The sequence below is a fragment of the Haliaeetus albicilla genome, chromosome 13, assembly GCF_947461875.1.
Source record: "Haliaeetus albicilla chromosome 13, bHalAlb1.1, whole genome shotgun sequence".
In the NCBI taxonomy this organism is placed as follows: domain Eukaryota; kingdom Metazoa; phylum Chordata; class Aves; order Accipitriformes; family Accipitridae; genus Haliaeetus; species Haliaeetus albicilla.
The window spans coordinates 13,496,774-13,518,634 of NC_091495.1; the positions used below are offsets into that span (position 1 = coordinate 13,496,774).

General features: G+C 37.9%; 1 protein-coding gene across 7 annotated transcripts in view; it reads right to left on the reverse strand.

Moving 5' to 3' along the window:
• Positions 1-469: 469 nt before the first annotated feature.
• Positions 470-21,861, reverse strand: part of SYT14 (synaptotagmin 14) — a 103,163-nt gene continuing 81,771 nt past the window's right edge. For 3 of the 7 annotated variants that reach the window (XM_069800222.1, XM_069800220.1, XM_069800216.1), the window contains 2 exons: positions 21,254-21,310; positions 10,421-20,109 (listed from right to left, as the gene is read on the reverse strand). In XM_069800222.1, the coding sequence (XP_069656323.1) occupies positions 19,796-20,109; positions 21,254-21,310 (371 nt within the window). In that variant the 3' untranslated portion in view covers positions 10,421-19,795. Of the gene's footprint in view, positions 1,176-8,608; positions 9,994-10,420; positions 20,110-21,253; positions 21,311-21,861 lie in introns of those variants that run through there. The other 4 variants (XM_069800221.1, XM_069800217.1, XM_069800219.1 and 1 more) reach the window with 3 other exon arrangements.

Sequence of the window (21,861 nt, forward strand, 5' to 3'; positions counted from 1 at the left end):
TAAGATCCACAATTGCATGGCTGGCTGCTTTAGTGACACGAAGAAGCGGTCAGCTGGGAAGTGACGGCTGCTGCGGGGAAGGAGAGGCAGAGGGACCAACACCAAGCCAAGGAGAGGGAGAAACGGGAGCAAGAGTGGAAAGAGGGAAGAAAGGCAAAAGGCAGCAGAGTCTTGTTACTCCCCGGGCTTTTCATCCTCTAATCTATGGACTTCTTAAAGAAGACGAAATGACCTATCGCTAGGAATAAATTCGTTATGCTAGCACATGATGGAAAACATTCAGTTATCCACAAGTCAAAAATCACTGGAATCGCATTGGCTACACCCCTGCTCGGCATCCTGCCGGTGCTCAGCTTTTCCCACTTTCCAGAAGCTCCCCCCGAAGCAGCCGGAGCAGCCGGAGCCGCACAAGGCCAGCCAGGATCTGATCCCACCCGGGCACTGCCACCTCTCCCCCTCGCTGCTCTGCAAAGACCGAACGAGGGGAAATAGCACCGAGCTGCTGTCTGGGTGCAGGCGCCCGCAGGAAGCACCTTCCCAGGGAGAGATACTGGGAATCACTCGCGCATGTTTTGTAAAGGTTACGAAGAGTAAGTTTAGTTACAGGATAAAGGTCTCCCAGCCGCAACAGCACGTCATGTCTGCGGTGAGGAGCTGGGAGGGGAAGAGATGGGAGAGACCCCACTGTTGTATAAGATATAAGGGGCTGATTTAAAAACTTAATTTAAAATGCTTTCTTTCCATAATAAATGTTTGCAATAAATGAATTGCATAAAATGAATTCGGAAAAGAGAAATGTCTAAATAATGAAAAGATTATAAAATTATGACACCAGTGTTGAGTATCCATTTTTTTATGCATGACATAGCTCACGAGGCAACTGGGCAGCACAAATGACCTGTAATTGGTAAGAGATACTTTTAGCAGGAATGGATTAGTCATTCACCTCTGAGCACTGGGGACATCTTCCCAAAATCAGGCTTACTGGGGTAGCATCACAAATTACAGTGCTAAAATGAAATGTTATATTTTGATGCAGAACTTCATATTTGACTCAAGTCTTTTCTTTTTTGAGACTTATGGCATGCAGATTGACTCTTACTAACATGGCTTTGTCCATTCATTTCTCAGTCTCCTTGTCTGTGTCCCTGTTTTCAGACTTCAACTTTTGTAATCTAGAAAAGCAAGCAAACAAAAAAAGATCAATTTTATCAAAACTTAAAAGGCTTTATTCATGTTTTGGTTAACAATGCAGACTCAAAAAGACTAAGTTTTTAAAAAATAAAACATTTTAAGTTCAGTTTTCATTTTAAGTCCAACCTATTGATTTAATAGCTAAGGAAAAAGTCATCTCTTAGAACCAGGGAAAAGTGACATAAAATACTTACATCATAAAAAATAATTATGCAACTAAGGAAAGTGAGGGGAAAAAAGAAATCTTGTACAGATAAAATTGAGGTGACAAAAGCAGCTGAGGTAATGAGAGAGTTAATATAAGTAGATCACAGACATTTATAAGAAAATAATTCCTCTGCACAATTTGTCATTGCAAAAGCGGAGATGTAGATTCTATGATTCTACGATTTCCACTGTCCTTGGATGATAATATTCTGCTAGGATCTGCATTGCATTATTTAGCTGATACTACAGAAAGTTATTATTCCTTTTACTTGAAGAGTAGCATAAAAACCTTGAAGTTATTCTGAGAATTAATTCTCATTCAGAGAACTGTTTTGAGGCCTATGTCCTCATCAAGGCTGGGACTCGTAGCTCTCTGATCCACACAAGTGGTTCTTCCTCTAGCACTGGACGTTGGTCTTACTAGCACTTCATTTTTCAGGAGTACTTTTACTGCCATGAATAGGGACTATTTATAAGGAGACCGCAGTCCAATGTGGATGACGTACCCAGGGACCAGGAAGGACCATGTGTCCTGGCAGAGTCTCCTGTGGATGCTCCTGGCAGAAGCAGCAGATAAGGGTGTGGGAAAGGGGAAAACATTGGTATGTTCAAGTTGGAGCCCCCCAGCTCTCTGCAGGAAATCACCCCCTCCTCGACACAGAGGCAGCTTCAGGCAAAAGGAGGGTAGATAACCAAAGGCTGGACCCAGCACGGATGAAGAGGATTTACTTTCCTCTGTCATGGACCTGGGTAGTCTCTAAAGTCCAGAAAGGAAGACAGTGTTGAAGTGTGGGAGGGACGGCATTTTAAGAGCAGGATCTGGTGCAATGGCAATTACCCAAAGCCATTCCCGCTTGCCTGCTCCAAAACCTCCATGTAGCTACTGCACAGCTGTGTCAACCCTCTTGTTTATCCATATGGTGTGTCTTGGACTACCTCTAAGCTCCAGGGACTGGGGAGATGCCCAAGCTAAGTCCTATGAAGTTTTCTAACTGGTATGAGTAATGGCTGGGGACATGCAATTGCTTTAGTTTAAACAAACCTGTGCAGCAATACTCATTATTGCAATGGAATACACTGTTCCCCAAATTTCAAAAAACAGGAGGAGGAAGATACGGGGAAGCGCTTGTGTATTCCTTTATAGTCACACGTTGTGCACAGTATATTGATGCTCACTCCAGTGCCAATATCCACTTTCACCTTCATCTCCAGCAGCAATAGTTAAGACACTGTATATCCAGTCCTTCTGAAGCATGCACTCTGGAGCTGAACAGTGACCTTTTATTTTTTTGCTAAAAGGAGACAGATTTTTAAACTTCACTATCAGTTCATCCATCAAACCACCAAGAAAAAATGAATAACTATCAACTTCAGTTCAATTATTCAGTTGATTCATTTTTGTCATTGCAATGAAATTGCAATATGAAGTCTAAAATAAAATCTAGATCTCATGTTAAATCTCTGAAGTATTTTTTAGCTCCAGCTAGCTGCTGTTCCATGATAATGAATTAAAGATTCACTTCCTTCCCATGTCTACTTCTGCTTGACACATTCCTGTTCACCGTCCCTCCCAGTTACACATGCTTTCTGCTTTTCACAAAAGGAGGAAAAGACTTTTCTCTCCCTGCTTCCAAGGACTAGACGGTGCCAGCCCAGCTCCCATTGCATAGTTCCTCAAACTCACCTCACTCCATGAATAGTTTCACTGAGCGCAGTGGGACTCCTCAGCCTGAATAAAGCTGGCAGAACCTGGCCCCAAGAAGAAAGATCCAATCAGTCCAAAGACAAAAACAAACTCGCAGCAACGTCGGGGGGCGCAGCTCCGAGAGGCACCAGCCCAACTTGAGGACAGCCAGACACAAGGTGCCAAGTTTCTGTTACAGCCTGGGAGAAGTTTGCACAAGGTTCCCGGAGGATTATGCAGAGCTGGAAGGGCGATTTGCTGGCGAGTCTGCTCAAGCAATTTATTATTATGAGCTAGGGAAATACACCCCAGTTGTCTTTAATGGGAGTACATCGCAACCTGTGAAGGATATATCATCTTAAAAAAGAAATCCCAACAGCTAAAAATTTGGATGCTGAGAAATGTACCATTCAATTACAAAGTAAATTATATGAGCCTCCTGTGTGTGGTTCTGCTCTCAAAAAGCATTAGCAGCTTCCCACTACTTTACAGCAATGAGAGCAATTTCTTTACTCAGAGAAACACAGTAAATCAGAAATAAAAGGTCCTCAAGAAAAATATCTCAGCAGCAATTCCTAATCTGAGGGGCACAAAAGGAGTTAAAAAACAGCAAAGCATAGCCAATGATTGAGAAATAAATTGGTAAGAGAAATTATTCTGGGAGCCAGAGTGGGTCATAGTAAGTTAAAAGTAGACTGTTTGTTGTCTGAAATTATTCCAAAAGCAAAATTATTCCAAGAGAGAAGGATAAATATCCTTAAATAATCCAAACCAAAATCAAATATAAAAGCAAGAATATTATTTAGTTGGATTCCAAGTCCATGTCATCTTGAAGGAATTAACCACTCACCCAGGTTTTGCTCTCTATTTGTTTCTAAGTATGGACGCTGGAGAGGAAAGCATTAGGGGAATGCAGGGAATCTCAGGCAGGGCACTAAAATTGTCTTATTCAGTTTACATACTGTGTGTGTTTTCAAATATAGTTAATTTTGTCTTCCAAAATCTGATCCAGGTAATAAGGAACACATACTATGTTTCCAAGTATACTTGTACAAAGGAAGTAATCACTTTAATAAAAGCCCAAAGTTAAATATATAAGTTTGAATGCAGATTTTAGAATTGGGGTTCACTCTCAGGGCCACTACACTCTGCAGCAGGGTACTGGTTAGCTTAAGTCTGATTCACTTGGTACCACTTTAGCAACTCCACACACAGGTGTAAATGTTAAGACTTTTAATAATTCCTGAGTATGTAATGATACTTGGTATGTCAGGTCCTTCTGTGTCTGTGTGCTAGGAACTACACACCCACTATGAGGTTAAACCCAAAAGTAAACCCATAGTTAAAGAACAGACAAGCAAACCATTAGCTCTGCTACTTTAGCAAGAATTTAGCTTTAACAGATAGCGTTACAAAACCTAAATGAATGGATTTGCTCCTTACTCATTCTCATCAATGAAAGCAACCAAGCTAGTTACCTATCACTGCTGGTCTGGGGCCGTCCTGGTGGAAGGCAGTATAATGCATACACATTTCCAATTCCTTATTGAAGGATTTAAGCACTCATATAAGGTTTGACATATATTTTTTTTAATCTCTGAAGTAAATATCTTCATATGCATTTTAGAGGCTATTTATTTTAAAGGGACTTCTATTTCAGCTAATAAAGTATCATGCACTAAAGGTGGTTTAAAATAACAAAAGGTAATCCTCTCTGTGTATACAGTAACTTAACATTTTGGGCTTCAGGAGGCTGACACTTCCTTTCACCCAGAGACCTTCAAATGCAAACAATTCTAGTATCTATAAAGCATCAGTTTTCCTTCATTTTTATGCTGCCAAGGACTCTGCCAGGCATGCTTCTTTTTCCAACCATTAGCTATATTTAGAAATAAATAAGTATAAGAAATCCAAAAGAACTGATGGATATGGGAATACCTATCTATGGAAAGCAGCAAGTTGGGAGACCTTCCTCTTGTCCAGTCTATCTGAAGAGCTTAATAAACTTGTTTGAAATTGTTCTGCAAATCAGCAGGATTTTTGTCACAAAAAAAAAGGGGGAAAAAAACCCAACTTAGTTGAATTCAATGTAAGTCGATTCAGTTTAGTTAAGGATTTCTTTACTTCCTTAGTGGCTACTTCTCAGTATTGATGTGAAGGTTATTACTAAAATACATGAGCCAGCTACTCCTCCTACAGGTCAACACATTGAAATCTCTGTTGATGAGAAAACGGTTGGTTCTGGTGTTTCAGAAGGTGGCATATTTTTTCAATGCCCCAGCCTGATTACAGGCAGCATAGTATTTCTGGAGGGAAACAAGCATTTTCTGCTATCCCTTGCAGAAGAGGTGAAACTGTGATCTCAATTCTTTGCATTCATTAAAGATCCTCTAATACATTTCATGAGAGTAGGTTCTTTAACCTCCAGGCTTTGGCCAAATTCCAACTCAATTACTGTCTACCTGAAAATTCTCCTATTAAATTAGGATTGATGTATTTGACTCCTCCCTTAAACTGGCGAGCAGCAGTGGCTTGAACTGCCAAGAGCTTTCTAGGCATCATCTTCAAACTGGCTCATTTCAGGGGTAGGTTAAGAACATCACTCCTTGACACAGGACTATATACTGCAATTAGTATTTGTTAAATGTTTCAATATCCACTTACAAGAGGAAATATTAAAGTGAAACGCATAGCTCCACGTTGTATCCAGAAAAGAAACCAGGTAAGATCCTGTGCAATGACTCACTGAGAAATCCAGTGACAAATAGAGTTAGTGGATACAAGCAAAGGCTGAAGATCTAACTGTAGACCACCATGATGTGTTCGTGTTTTTTCAGATCCACACCTCACATAAACGACAACATTTCTACTTTTTGTACAAGGCAGAAATGTTTGTCATCCAGTGGTTACACGGACCATAAATTCATTGAATCATTTTACAGCTTTTGTTCTTTTGATTGCAGCATGTACTGGGGATGCTTAATTTGGATTGCCCAGAATGACAATGAACAGCTTAATTGTATTCTGTATTTCAGGCCGTTGACGTAATAGAGCTTACGCCGCATGTCTACCTTTTGAGAAAGCTTTCAGTGAAATATTATGCCTAATTAGAGAGGGTGGGATATGCACTCAGAGAAGAACAATTCCTTGAAATATTTCTGGCAGTGAAATGCTTGCCTAAAGGTGGATCACCCTGTTCCATGGAAAAGCCAAGAAGGAAGTGGAGGAGCAAATCTGCACGCGAGATGTGCAGCGGCGTGGGTACCAGCATCCTTGGATCTTTACAGATTGTCTGGAAACACCTGCTTGCAAATTACCTTCAGAAATTCTCGCTCTCAGCTTCCTAGTGGTGCTGGTGCTCCCACATCAGTCACGCACCAGCACCCTTCCTCTCAAAGGGCTCCCTGGGGTGCAAGCACCGACAGTGACAATCCTTCTACAGCGGCTCTTGTGTCAGATAACAAGGGCAACCTATGTCCTTGAGGTCCCATAGGTCCTGCTGTGCGACAAGGGTTGTGGGGGTGGAAGGAGGGGAAAAAAAAAAAAAAGAGCGATTGGTGGTGGTAGTAGTTTAGGAGAACCCCAAAAGAACATCAGCTGTATTAAATGTACAGAATTTTAAATTATGACATTGCTATACGTATTCTAATTGATTTTTTTGAAAGGATGCATTATACCAGAACCAAGCAGCAATTTCTGTCCCATCAAAATGACTCTCTATGGTGTTTCGAAAGTATTTAGATTTGTTACTGCCTGCCCCTATGGATTTCACTTGCTACAATTTTTACAAGATTTTTTTCAAAATAAGATGAGAAGTGGTTGGATAGATTCCTCACAGGCAGGAGTCAGCAATGTAAAATGCCCCCATATTCATAACAATTTTCTCAGGTAGTGGTTTCAGCATCAGATTTAGCTGAGCTAAGTGTGGATTGCCAGGGAAAGGACAGCAGAGCTCCAGCTGTGCGCTTCCACTCCCCTCCTTGCGCTGGCAGCGGCACTCATTTAGGCTCTAATTCAGTCACGCTGGGGAACTGATCCCACTGAAAACTTTTAAAAAATCTTCTTAGGCTTTATCCTGATCCTTCAGTGACTCATGTTGATAGCAAGAATCACAAGAAGACTGCCTAACTAAGGTATTCAGCATACATACATATTTGGCATGTTTAAGCATAAGCAGAAAAGCATTCGTCTGAATATAATACCACATGCAGCAATTCCTACACAGTAATGCTTTAGAGAGAATATTTCATACTGCCTTTCAACAGAAGGAAAGATGTGCGTCAGTTTTACTGATTAATTTAATAGTATGACAGGTCATTTACTACCTGGATATACCAATGACAGGGAAGAAAATGGGTATTTTGCCAATAAGGGCCAAGTAAATCAGCTAAGGCTACAAAGCCAGCCTGCATCAAACATGGAATTAGAGGGTATTCCTGATTCCCAGTCCCATGCTTAGACCAATAAATACCACCACACCCTTGCCTTGCTTTATTAACAGGTATGCTCAAGAGTCTGGAAACAGCCCGATTGCCATTTCCCAATCAATGCTACTACTGTACACTATACACCGGTGCCGTCAATGACAGTAGTTTGTATTCACTGGCAAGCCTTCTGTGGAGAAGTTCAGTTAAGAACTTTCCATGTGCTTGGAAAGAACGAAACATACAGAACGGCTTCGTCCCAACTGTCGGCTTGGCTGTATGCATAACAGATGGTGAAGGCTGAATGGTTAATGCTATTACTTAGCCTATTGGCCTGGCCCGTGTGCTCCAGAGTGTTTTATACTGTCTCAGGAAACTGCAACGAGCTTGTGCGATGATTTACCACTGAGTCTTACTTAGATCTAGCTATGTTTTCATGACCTTTAGCCTAGCTGATTGATTTGGAGCTTTTAAAAATAGCTGATTAGATAGCTTTTTCTTTTTCCTGCCTTTTTTTTTTTTTTTTTTAATATATAAATACGAATGATCTCTATGTTCTGTATCTCCCTGGTTTCCTAAGAATGCCAGACATTTTCTGGTGAAGGCATTAATTAGCAAAGGTTTGTGTGACTGACATTTCAGTCTATTGGTACTTTAGGTCTCTGCATAGGCAGGTGAAAATGCTGTGATGTCATGGAAAATGTGTACTTAACACTAATAAACAAGTGGGGTACAAACCTGCTCTACTTCGGTGTGTTTAAGCCTGCTCCCTTTCTGAACTGTTGAACTACTGCAACAAGAACTGATACGACAGGATGTAACTTAAGCTTTGATTACTGACCATTACCTTTTATACTTTTATTCATTACATTTATAAAGCTGGGTTGGCCTGATATTCTGAATTTCTCTTTACAGTTAACCTTTAATTGTAAACATGGAACTACCATGAAGAAGAAATGGAACTACCTTCATCGCAGTTCTTGAAACCAGGACTTTCTCAACCAAGAATGAAAGATGATTTGAAGTTTTCTTATTTCCCACTAGCAAAATTAAAAGCAGAATGTCATTTTTGCATAATGCAATGAAATAATATGAAAGGCTATGAAGAGAGATTTTATTCTACCTCTAAAATATACATACTAGTTCAACATGCTCTTACAATTTGACAAGAGGATTTTCATTATTAATAAGATGAAATGTAAGGCTTCTAATTAAGTAGAAAACAAATCAGTGTAAACTACACTTAGAACACACAAACCTATTAGGTTTTGAATCTAATAATAAATCATTTATCTAAAGTGCAGCTGATTTGTTGCATGATCTTACCTGATAAGACTTTATTTCATTTCTGCATTTTTTGCTTCCTTCTGTCCTTACTACTCTCAATGGTGATACAAGAGCAAATTTCTTTTTTCGAATCCCTATGCTGAAATATAGCTACTCAAAATGATTAGCAGGTAACAAAATGCCTTAGTAATGGTCTCATTAATTTTGGGGAAATAGAGTAATTTACGAGTAAAATGAAATGTCTAATATGAATCAAACACTAAATTAGAACTGCTCTGCTGGACTGTAAAAACAAAAATACTAGAGAAAGAAAATGCATGCTACAAATTTCAGCAGGAAAAATGCTAAATAGCCCTTACCCAGAGGAGTTTTTGGAAACAATTAACTAGTGACTTCAAAGTGATTTTAAATACTACCTAATGTGGAATTTGCCACATGAAGACAACTATTCAGAGAAAACCTTTGACAGGTAAAGATGTATCTGCATAGAAGTCATGTAACTGGGCTCTACCGGTCTGAAGCAATTACTGTTGCACAACAAACTATTTAACAACTATGAGCATTATATGTAACACTGCTCAGCTACATGCATGAAACATGGGTGACTGAAAGGTGTGACACATGCAGTTGAAACCTGAATTTGATTCCCATGTATATTAACTCTTTTCTGTGGTCTGAGTAGAAAATGGCTGTTCGTACATGGTGAACAACTATCGCCCTACAGATAATGTACCTATTTCACTTATTCTGCCATGTTTTCACAGCTTCATAAATCCTCAATTTTTAAACAAATATTTAATAGTTCATATTATCACTTTTTAATAGATCTCATATAATCTGGAGAAAAACATTTGTGGTTTGGGGTTGGTTTTTTTTCTGATAGACAAAACGGTATGAAATGTCTTGCGACATCTTCTAAAGAATTTGGTGGACACAACTTAAGTGCTCCTCTCGAAATTTCTCAAGTACCAAATATGTATCAGTCTCCATATGGAACGACAAGTTATTTTTAAGTGTATAGCCTTTTGAAAATGCCAGCCTTAACAGTAGCAAGTACCACGTTATCTTATTTGTAGAAGTCCTAGGATTTGCACAGATGATGAGGATGGGTCCAGATGATCAGGATCGTATAGCAAAGAAATGTACCCCTCTCTCCACTTTCATCTGGTGAAAGTCACTGGGCTATGCTCCTTTCATCTGCAGAAATGGGAAGAAATGAGACAAGCTTTTTATACTAAGTCTTCCTACCTTTAGGATAGGGAAAAAATGCCTTAATTGTTGTAACAATTCTTTTTTTTCATGTATGCTAATATGTATTAAAATGTCCATCTTAAAGCAGAGCTGCCCTGAGAGCCCAGAAAGCTTTTTTCTAATATGTACCACAAAAATCATTAGAGGATAATATAGAAGATCTAAGCTGGGTCATAGTAAAAATTATAACTGTTACTTACAGAAAGTGTTCTTTCATGTTTAAATCAAACCTCAATTATTCAGCCTACTTATTCCTTAGAAAGTGGAAGTGAAGAATAAATACGTTAGATGAGACCTTTTCTGAGAAATATATGTGCGACAAAGAAGCAGAGGGAATCGCAGATGACCCCAGAAGAAAACTGCATAAAGTCAATCAGAATGATCACCTGAGTGTGTCTTTATTTGCCTGTACACACATCATATTTGTCAGAACATTATCACACTGGTTAATTTAAAATTCTCTAAGTAGAAGATTCATGACATTAACAAAGACTGTGAGGAACAGAAAGAGAACTGGGGTTGGAAACGGAGCCAAAAAGTGTGCAAGGGCTAGGATTAGTTAGCTTGCCAAGATAAAAAAGTTTTTCTTTTTAACACAGACAGCAGTTCAAATGGTTGACCAAGTGTTACTATCTTCTAAACAATGAAGTCTATTACATTTGTTTACAATCTAATGAATTCCAAAGTAAAGTGACAACAACCGGTTTTAAAAGTGATTTTTCCTTTTTTTTTCCGAGTACTTTCCAGCAATTAAGTTCACATGCAAAAAGCTGATTCCATGTACAGAAAATACTTTGAAATAACCAAAGGATACCCATTCCAGTCCTCAAACTGACAAAAATACACTTCACAGAGTAATCAATACAAATAGAGCAAACAAAATACAAAGCTGCAAAGCTTCAGATATGCAAAATGACGATTTTAATGTTGTGACAGATCCATGATTTGAAAACATACTATAGCATGTTTTAAGCAAACTAACATGGGATTATAGTTACCTGTGCTGTACAGGTAAATATAACTAAAACCAGCTGGTGGCATTCTGCCTCTCCCCAAAATCAGGGGGTGTGTAATGGGATGCATATGCTGGAAGTCCAGCTTTTTTTACAAAAAGAGAACTGACAACATTAAACTAACCTTGCATACTGGAAACCCTCAAGATTAATATACAGTAGCACAAAATGATAAAAGTAGGTTTTTGCTAGGTAATAATAAAGAAAACAAAATAAGTATCTGACAACACACAACTGGAGATACTGTAGATACAATGTGACACTTAATTATAAACCCCTCTGGGGATTTACAATCTGACACCCAATATGCAGATCTGCACATTCATCGCCAGAACTCCCGTCTTCACCTGCTGTGGACTGAAATGCCATGAAACATATGTCTTCATCTGGATTATAATGACAGTTTCAAAGTCCTAAGACTTTAATAAGCTGCATAAACAGTTGCAAACAGTCATTTGCTCTAATTATGCTACTGTCAAAATGTAAAAAAAAAATTTTAGAGAATTTTAATTACTGCTTATTCAACTTAAAAATGTAGAGAAAAGAAAAGCAGCTCAAGGAATTCTGAAAATAGGGGTAAATTCAGTCACGGACATGAGTTAGGGGCTCCAAGGTTCTGTACAGAAATGAAAGTATGAAAACAAAATAAGCAAATTCAAGAACGGAAACAAGCACTGATATTTCACCTCTAAAAACTTTAGTAAAAATGCTTTTTTTAAAATGCATATAATTAGAAGCATGGTTGATAACATGACTGCAATATAGCCATTTTCTACAATCTTTGATTGATATATAAAAATAATTCTCTGAGTTCTGCGCCAAACAGGACTTGCAAATATAACCTATTCCCATTAAAACTGTGCTTGGTGTCTTAAATGTTTAAGGCTATACATGCACTGAAATTTAAGGAATTTCAAGTTGGAACAGTAGTTGAAAACTGTGTTATATTACATAAATTACACAATGAAGGGATACGGGTAGGAAATGTACATACAATGCAGCATGAGTTGGTTTCTGTAAGACCAGCATACACTAGACAGTTATTATATAATATCAGAACTTCAGACACAGAAAAGCCAAATCTGTTCCCAAAGTTGCACACTTCAGATATAGGTATAAAATGGGTAAAACAAGCTAACTGGACAGCACTGCCATATTTTTGCTTGTGATGGGATTTTGATTAAAATGCACAGAGAAATACAACTCAAACACTTTGCTACTGATAACAACAATGCACAATCAGTCAGAAAAGAGGTATCTTGAGTTCTCAGCTGTGAGTCACATTTACAGAAGCCTATTTTGTATTTATTCAAAGAGATCCAGCACATCATTTCTGTCTTTAAGTAATAGCAAGTCCAAACATTATTTGTCCAAAGAATTAGAAACAGACTTGGTTCTTTGGTTAACACCATGTGACTTACATCAAACACAGGAATCAATTAAGAATAAACAGTCATATGAGGAGGTTTCTTGGAAAGGGGGTGAGGAAGGAAAGGGGAAAACTTCAAATTCAAAGAAATGCATTGTGTTAAACTGAACTGCCATTTGAAACCTCCTGTACTAGGAATAATCAGGTTAAGATATCTCTCCAGTTGTAGTGACATTGCTTACACACCATAACTTTAGTTTCTCTATGTTAGTTTTATACAAAAGAAAGAAGGCACCGACTGCATCGGTGGCATACAGGCAGTATAAAAGTATGCAAGAAAATGCTACATACTGTGTATTTCATACTTTTTAAAAATGTGGTGAATGTGTGCTATCTCTATGCACTATGATGCTTCACAAATCCAGTTTCTTATATCCCAATGAAAGAGTGAATTAAAATGTGAAACACATTTTAATAATCTTGCTGATAACAGCGCAATTCAATAGTTGTATTCACTAAGATCAGTTATTAGCTTATAGTCACCAGAAAACAAGTTCAAAATTACTGAAGATCAAGGGAACTATAATCTATAACTATACTTTTGGGACAGAGCTAGCAGCCTTTACTCATGACAGATGTCCCACTAAGGATGGAGAGGAGGCTCAGTTTTACCACTGTTATTCATGTTAATAGTGCCTATCTCTGAGTCATCCTGGAGAAATAGATGGAATTGCTTATAGGGAAAGGTACTACACAACATGAAAGATGTGTGGTTAAACCAGGACCTGGGTAAAAGGCAGTAGGTTCAGGCCCTTAGTCATTGTATTAGCACTTTAGATTGTGTAACAGTGATATAGCTTGCTCATAGAGCATTTAATTTTACATTGTTAAATAATCTTATATAAAAATAGGTAAGAAAGCTCTGTAAGAAAGTATATATACTATAGAAGGAGAAATCTCTCCTTAAAAAAAGCAAAGAAAGGGAAAAATTGAATAAAAGGTTTCACTAGTTACGCTTTGTCATGAAAATCACATTAAAAATAGTTACCGTAAATGAAACAGTACTGAGCACTAATCAACCTTGTGGTTTGCTGGAAAGGACAGCAAACTAGCTGTATAGTAAAAAAAAAATAATTGCTCTATATCCTTTTTTTGTAAATATTCCCTAATACATTCAAAATTTTCTTAAAATGTCATAATAAGCCATTTGCAAAATTTACTATCAAAACTTGTTCAAAGCCCTGCCCCTTGCTTGCACTACATCTCAAAGCTATAATGCTTCTGGTTAATTCCGTAAATTCATTCAAACTCATGCTTTGGAAATGAACCAAAAGTTATGAAGCAATCCACTTTAGACCCTCGGCATGCACTGAACGTCCACAGGATTTGCAAAACACAGGAAAAAAATTAACTTGATAGAATGGGCAAAACTCTTGTCCTCAGATATAAGAGAAAAAGGATGACATCAATTACATCTCTGAATGTCCATGAGGTATTCCTTCAGTGGTATGGTATTACTGCTTCTGCTCTCCTGAGTAGGGTCCTCAGAGACAGGCAGCTTTTGGAGGCTTTACGCCAGCTCAACCAGTAGATGCTTCCAAGGAAGTGAATGAATTCTTCTTGCTATTAGGCTAGCCCTGCCTATTTTCTGGGCATAGCTGTTTCCTGGTCTTCATTCCTACAGGAGTAGGAGCACTACTACCCACTTTCCTGACTCCTGGCACATTCCTCTGCAAAAGGATGTGATTTCTATACTATACCAGCATAAGCCTGCACAGCAAAACCTGATCCAGTGTGTATCAGACCAATTTATTAATTCAGTCACATCATGTTACATTTGAATTAATCAAGCTTGCTAGCATTAATATAATTGTGCCGTATTCAGGTAGGCATAATATAAGCAGATACGTTGGACGTGGAAGATTTCTGCATAGTCTGCAGAAAGGAAGAAATCCTGTTTGAACTTAAGGAGGGGCAGTGATAAGTTCTTAAGGCTAAACTAATCTGTGTCACTGTGGGGCAGTTGGTACTCGCCCTACTCGCACTCGGCAAAGAAACACCGTCTGCCCTGCTTACATCTGTAAAATACACTAGGTTAGAAGCCACAGAATGCCCACACAGACCGGTGCTGCTTTGAACGTATAAAGTCCCACAATTCAGATGTCACAGTTTCTCTGAGTAGGGCCCTCTGAGCGCCGCAAGGCTCCAAGAGTGGAATCTGAGTCACTGTCGCTGCTACTGCATGAAGCCGTCTCTTGTTTTAATGCTCTCACTCTCAGATGACATCTCTTCATCAGGCGTTGATTCACTGACAAGCAAACGCTCCTGTGACTTTCCCCTCAAAAACTACCATCAGAACAAAGTAGTCTGAAATCCAGCTGTGATGCACTACAAATCTGGCAGTTGAGTTAAACAGACCAAAAATACAGAACATTCTTGATGGCTCATTCTAACAATAAAGTTCGCTGAATGTTCCAGTTAAAATGATCAAGATGTTTGGGGACTGCTTTAACATTTTTAATATTAAGTTTTAAAAATATTTCAGAAGCTGAGGAAAAGAAGAAATGGAAATAAGAGATGATTAAATAACAAGTTTGTTATCTGGACAGTATCCAGATATTTGGTTTTTTACCTCCATTCATCATTGAAATCACATTTGATTGTGTTACGGGTGCCATGCTGTACCACTGCTCCAACCTACTGATCCTATTGCACTTCATACTTTCAGGATCAGGCCTACTCTCCTGTCGATGCCCATGGGCTCCTCTCATTAACATTAATGGCAAGCAGACATGCACATCAGTGGGAGAATGAAGTGGATGTTTAGCTGTTACTGAGAATTCAGCTTCAGGAGGAAGTCAGTCTGCCCTACAAGTGACAAACCATAATTTTAAAGTCTGCTTTAAACAGGACAGCTTTTTTTCCCTCCAGAAAAGTGTGATGAGTAAGTAAAGGGCTCAATACAACTCTCAGTTAAATGAAAGGCCATTCTGCTGTTAAGTTTCAAGATGGAACAGCTCAGGCCAAAAGGCTTCCCCTCAAACCTCTTTCTTTGATTTTACCGCAGACTTTTCGTTAGAACTGTATGTGTAATAGCGATCTGTGTTCAATTCCTACATGAAAATGTCTCCTTCAAAGAAAAAAGTTTTCTTCTTCTGCTTCACCACATTAAAACTGATGGTTTGCATTTCAGAACTCTTAGGGAGTTGGACAGGTCCCAGAAATTTTGCACCAGTACCTTACTGTAACAGGTGCAGAGTGCCCGTGACTTCTAAGGTCCAGAGACTGCCACAGACAGCTTCTCAGGGTGCTGGGGAGTTTGCAGGAGCAAGTTAGAGAGAAGAGAGAATAAATCAGTAACACAAACACAAACTTTAGACAACAAAAAAAATTGCTCCAAAGGTATGAAAAATGGGAAGCTACTGATGCTGGCACTGCATGTGCCTTCAGGAACGGTTGCAAAAATTTACAGGTGAAAATATCTCCTACAGTAAATGCCATAAAATCTGTTTTCAGCTCAAGTATTCTCTTAATTGATAAACAATGTTCAGCTCCCGTAAGACCATATATATTCACCCCAAGGGCTCACCGTATTTCGAAATCTAATTACTAATGAGGTTAGAGGATCTCAATCAGATTTAGAAATTACGTCGTATTTCTCCAGGAGCAGATCTTACGCCTTGCCTAACTTCTGCCTTTGCAGCCAGACCTCGCAGTGTGGTTATGACATGGATGTCTTAAGTCCTGAGCATGAGGCAGCACCATGGGGACCAAGCTTTGCATCTTACCAGTATTATCCTCCTTCCTTGTGCCACCTGGCTGAATGGGGAACAGAAGCATGGCTGTGTTGACTCCTTGCCTCCATGCATGTGGGAGGCAGCGATGTCCTGCAGGTGCTGTACCACCTCTCATCCTTATGCACAGTGATTTCATGCTTGTCTGTACTGCCCTTCACCATCTTGCCCTTACCACAGAAAGGAACTAACCAACTTTTTCGTATTTATAATACTTCAAGAAGACCTATGTGGAATGTTCTAAATATTAAAACAAACAGATTATATGCAGAAAGGATGCAGTATTTTCAAGAATAGAATCTGTAAGAACATCACTGTTCTATAATTATTTAAGGCTACACTGACAGGAAACAGATTCAGTTCAAGAACTGTAATCTCTACATGGTATATTGGCACACAGAAAAGTAATTTGATAAACTCTTCCAAGTACTTACTGTACTTTTGAACAAAGGTAAACACAAAAAGCTATAAAAAAACCCACAGACAACTCTGAGGAAAATACAAATGCCTCTAATTTGTTTCCAATACTTTGTTCTTTAGAAATTCTGTTCCATGCTTAAGACCTAACTGAATGCACAAAACCACACTGTATGTATAAGCCCTTATGCAGGGTTTAAAAAACCCCAGTATCTAAAGGCAGATTTCAAATACAAAAGTAAAGGTTTGCATAAAGCAATAAGAAAAAACAAAATTACAAACAAATCCTAAGAATGGGATCTAGGAAGAAAAAACAACATGACAGCTATTGATACTACAACTATTTCATAAAAATCCCAGGGTGAATCCAATTATTGGTGTGACTGGTTTTGCACGGCAAATCCATATTCTGCTGCCTCAAAATTACACATTCATTTCCATTCTTTATACATTCATTTCCCACCCTTTTTACAGTACAAAACCAAGTAAGCCAAACCTGCTTCTGTGAAGCACAGGCTGGACCTGCACATCTTGGGAAAAGTCACATGATCTAGAAAGAGATTCCTCTTCCCAAATGTGCCCAACACAGACTACTATAAAACTCTGCTGCGTCTAAATTAAGATTTCAGTGTCTTAGAAATCTGAATGATTTGATGTAAAGCTGAAACAATGGAACCTACAAACAGAAACCCAAGTCATGACACAATTTAGTTTAGTTTGGTTCTGTAAGAGGTTATTTGCTGCACCTTCCAAACTGACTTCTTCATCTGTTCGATGGTGATGTTAAGTATATTCTCCACTGGAATTAATTAGCTCAGTTCTTGCTGTTAAATACTGTACCTTATTTTATAAAGCAAAACCTGTACAAAGAGACAACCATCAAGAGAAACTTTCAGCTTTAGGAAAGAGCATCCAAATATCCACAAACAGAATGAGTAAAAACACTTCCACATCCATTGCAAAATTGCTTTTGAACAGCTTCTAAGTCAGTGTTTCTATTATATGGAAAGTTGAAAGGATTGGGAAAATCTGGGCATTTTCCTTATGCATATAAAATTAATGTTGATTTTTTATTAAATTCTACACTCAACATTACATTTCACAACAAAAAGGACTGAAAGAGACAACCTGTATTGTATTACTGCAAGACCATTCCTGTTTAAAGAAAGTTTTTGTATAATTTGTATTTAGTAAATAAAGCTTCTGTAAGGGAAGCAGCAGCGCAATACCAGAAAAAAAAAAAGGCCTGTAATAACATTTTAAATCTTTAAATCAATAAAAACTGAAAGCCTGGCTCTCCAAATAAACCCCTCAAATGACACCAAATAAACCAAGAAGTGGAATTACAATATCATTTAAAAAGGACTTAATGATATTGTTAAATAGTGTGAGAATTTGAGAACCATGTGAAATATCTTTATTACAGCATACTCACTGTCTCCAGTCTCACTGTACTTGACTGTCTGTATACCCTAAAGCCAGGATTGTTCACAGGTATTATAAATAAATTCAAGAGAAAAACATTTGTCCTAATGAGAACGCTCTAGACTACCACTAATTCTCTCAACAAAACCCAGAACATCACTATTCTACCCACCAAGTGATACAACAGTCAGTGAAGTCCTACATTAGTAAGACATCACAATCATTTGTAAGAAAAAAACCGCTTGCTTCCATACAGCAACAATTAAAAGTAAATGAAACTTATAATTAGAGGCAAAAAGAATATTTGAATTGTGAAGCTTTTTGAAAATATGTTTACTCAATAATCCACAATTTCAGTAATATGAGCTAGATTCAGAAGTCAGTAAGCTAGAGCGATTCCAGTTAAAGTATTTGGGACAAATAGGAATCTCAGAAGCACAGATACTTCCTTAATTTCGGTGGAAGCCATGAATGTTTATCTGATGGCAAACTTTCTTGTGATACTGTGGCTTCTCAATTGTGTCGTTAGAAAGCTGTGTTTCCCAACTTGAATGTAAGCAAAGCAAAGTTCTATTTTGGGTGTGAACATTCATTCAATTGTTGGCAAATCACTAGAAAAATAACTTACTGATGTTCTCTTCTGCAAGAAGAAAGGTAAAAACTCCTGGTCTGCTCTCTACTTCCAAACAACAGCATACGGTAATCCCTAAAACAGCTCAGAAGAGACTCAGATACCTTTTTCAACCAAAGCCACAGTATTTCACATTCATTCAGAGTAGTTCAACTGCTTCCACTTTGTTCACAGTTTTTCAACCTAACTTCCAACTGCTGATGTTTTAAAGAAATTCGTATCAATTTGTTTAATGAAAATATATTTTAGTAAAGTCGTGCTCTATGAGCTTCCTACATTGGAATACATGAATACAGGAAGTGCTTTCAACAGAAAGTTACATAGTTCTACAGTACAACCTGTCTAAGGAGATTTGGAAGGGACCAAACTAATGATCTGGTCTCTTTGGATTAGGCAGAAGTACAGGCAAGAGGGAAAAACCCAATTTATGCCATATATAGAGCTCGTTCCTGTCACAGATTGAAGAAACATTAGTTTGATGCCAAGGTTCACCCGATGCCCAAATGCTAGTATTTTTCAAACCAACTGCATATCAAAAAATGAAAACTTACTTGTACTAGGCTCCTGGAAAGAAACTCAATGTAAATCAACAGTATATACATATTAGCTATATTAATAAGTGTTCTCCACCGGTAGTTTTTTTTTTCTTTTGCTCTACAGATCATTAACTTTTTCTCAAAGTGCAAATTATCGACCTTTAATCTGAATGCAGGCAGGTCAGAAGCTACAGTATTAGAGCAATACAAAAAAGTACACAAGGAGGAGCTTACATTAATTTGGAGAACCTTACATAAAATGTTTCTAAATTGAAAACCACAAAACAAACCCGAACAAATACAGCATCAGGTGGATGGGGGAGAGACCACTAACATATCTGTGTACAGCAAGGCTTCTCTGACACTAAGGAAGTGTCTGACACTAAGTGAAGATTAAATATTAAATCCTGCCATTTTGCATGTTGTGCGTTCTTTACGATGGAATGTTGACCTCAATTTTCGTTTTTTACTTCCACAACAAATCTGTTGATTGTGACTGGGGATGATCATCTTCTTGAGAGACCAAACTCCCTTAAAACCATGACTGCACTTTGTACTGTCCATTAGGATTCTAGTAAAGTATGCCATCTACATACTTGCTGTCCTTTAGATTCTTTCATTTCAGTCCAGTGATTGAGTTCATCTTCTCCTGAGCTGTTGAGACCTAAGGAAATCCACCCTATCATCTCTTTTCGTTTCATGCTGCGCTTATTATATACAGACAGTATGAGCGTCACATCTGAAAGCTGAAACAGTGCCACTTGGAAAACGAAGGTTTCTTTATATACTGGATTTGGCTGCCCTCGGCGGATTGAAGTTTTGCATTTGGACATCTCTTGCCCCATCGAGTTCAACAGTGTTAACTTAACATAGGTATCTACAAAATAAATCATATTTTGGAATGTCAGATATCTTAGAACAAAAGTTCCTGAGAATGAGATATTTACAAGATAGAAGGATATGGAGTATACCAGGCTGACTGAACACAGCTTAGTTTAGACACATGGAAAGATGACAAGTAAGCAAAATTATAACAAACACACTAACAAATTAACTAGCTTCAGTACTATGTAAATGGATTAAGTTAAAGCTATACCTCATAATCCTCTACCCCTCGACCCCCCTTATTTGTTCTAAACAAACTTAAATTTCATTAACACTTAGCAAGCTCCAACTAGCCACAACACTGTAAAGCATACCACTGAATTTTCAGAGAATGAGAATAAACGAAGTGGAATGAAGGCAACTAATGAAGAGAAAAATATAACGCTGATACGCAGTGATGATATCAAAACAGCCAGAATGAAATGTTTAAGAATAATCTCTGCATGGATGTGGTTCTCACTTTGGGCTTTTCAATTTTATTTATTTTAAAGACCAAAATGTAGCAAAGTGCATTCAAAGGTGGAAGTTTACAGAATACAAAAACCCTCTGAATTCCTAGATTCATGAAGGAATAAATTTAATACACCTTTAAAGAGAAGTATGTTTTTGCATAATTCAGGATGGTTGTTTAAAGTACAGCTTGTACAGTGCTCTTAGGAAGTACGTTTAAGAACCTGATTCAAGTAAATGTGGTTAGCACACACTGGGTGTTAGTATTTGGGTAGAAACCCTTATTTTTAAAGCTCTGTTTTCATTTGACTAGAAGCAGCAAGCCATTCTCCTGCAGAAGGATGCGCATTTCATGAAGTTAACTGATTTTAAGAAATATTAAACTGTATAAAACAATCTGGTGTTTCACTCTTTATTCCTGTAATATTCATGTTAATGAATAATATTATTAAAAGATTGGAGTTTATGTAATAGAAACACATTGAATATTTTCACTTTGCAGGTACACTGAAATCCCAACATCCATAATCAGAGATAAATGCAACTTCTGCATTAGAGAGTGCCACAAATATTAAACATATAGTTTTATAAACCAGTATGGTAGGCAGCTGTGGATAGCTTTACTGCTGGCAAGTTTTCTTTTGCATGAAAAAGACAACATCCAATTAGTTTCTGCAGGAACTCACCTCGGATTATATAAACCTGTCCACCTATCAAGTGTTTTAGACAACAGAACAGTCCATCTGACAACAGGGGGTGGAAAGCAGTAAAAGAAATAATGACCAGATGTCAATAGTTGGGTGAGAGAGGATCAAAGGTTAAAGTTTAAGAGGAAACACTATTCACTGGAGTGGAAGAACACAAAACCTTAGCAGCATAGATCAGAAAAAGGATTGAACAAAAGGATTGTTGGGTAAAATTTAATGAAATGAAAATTTTGTGCAGTTTTTGCGTAATCTTTAACAAAAATTACACCACTTACATAATGAGTTATCTTAGCACTAATAGCTACTGGGTTCTACAGCACACTCAACATAGAAAGAACCATGCAAACGATTAGATTATAGAAGACTGGGTAAAAATCACTGTATGCTTTTTATCAAACCTTATGCTTTTTCATGCAAACTCCAGCATATTAAGAAAAACTGCACAGAGTAATTATACTTCATATATTAAAAGCAATAAAATGAAAAATCACCGAACTGAAAACTAAGCTGGTTTTGCCCTTAGCTTTTATAGTTACAGATATTTGATTGTAATGCTTTAGTTTTTGAGTACTGATGGACTTGGGCAT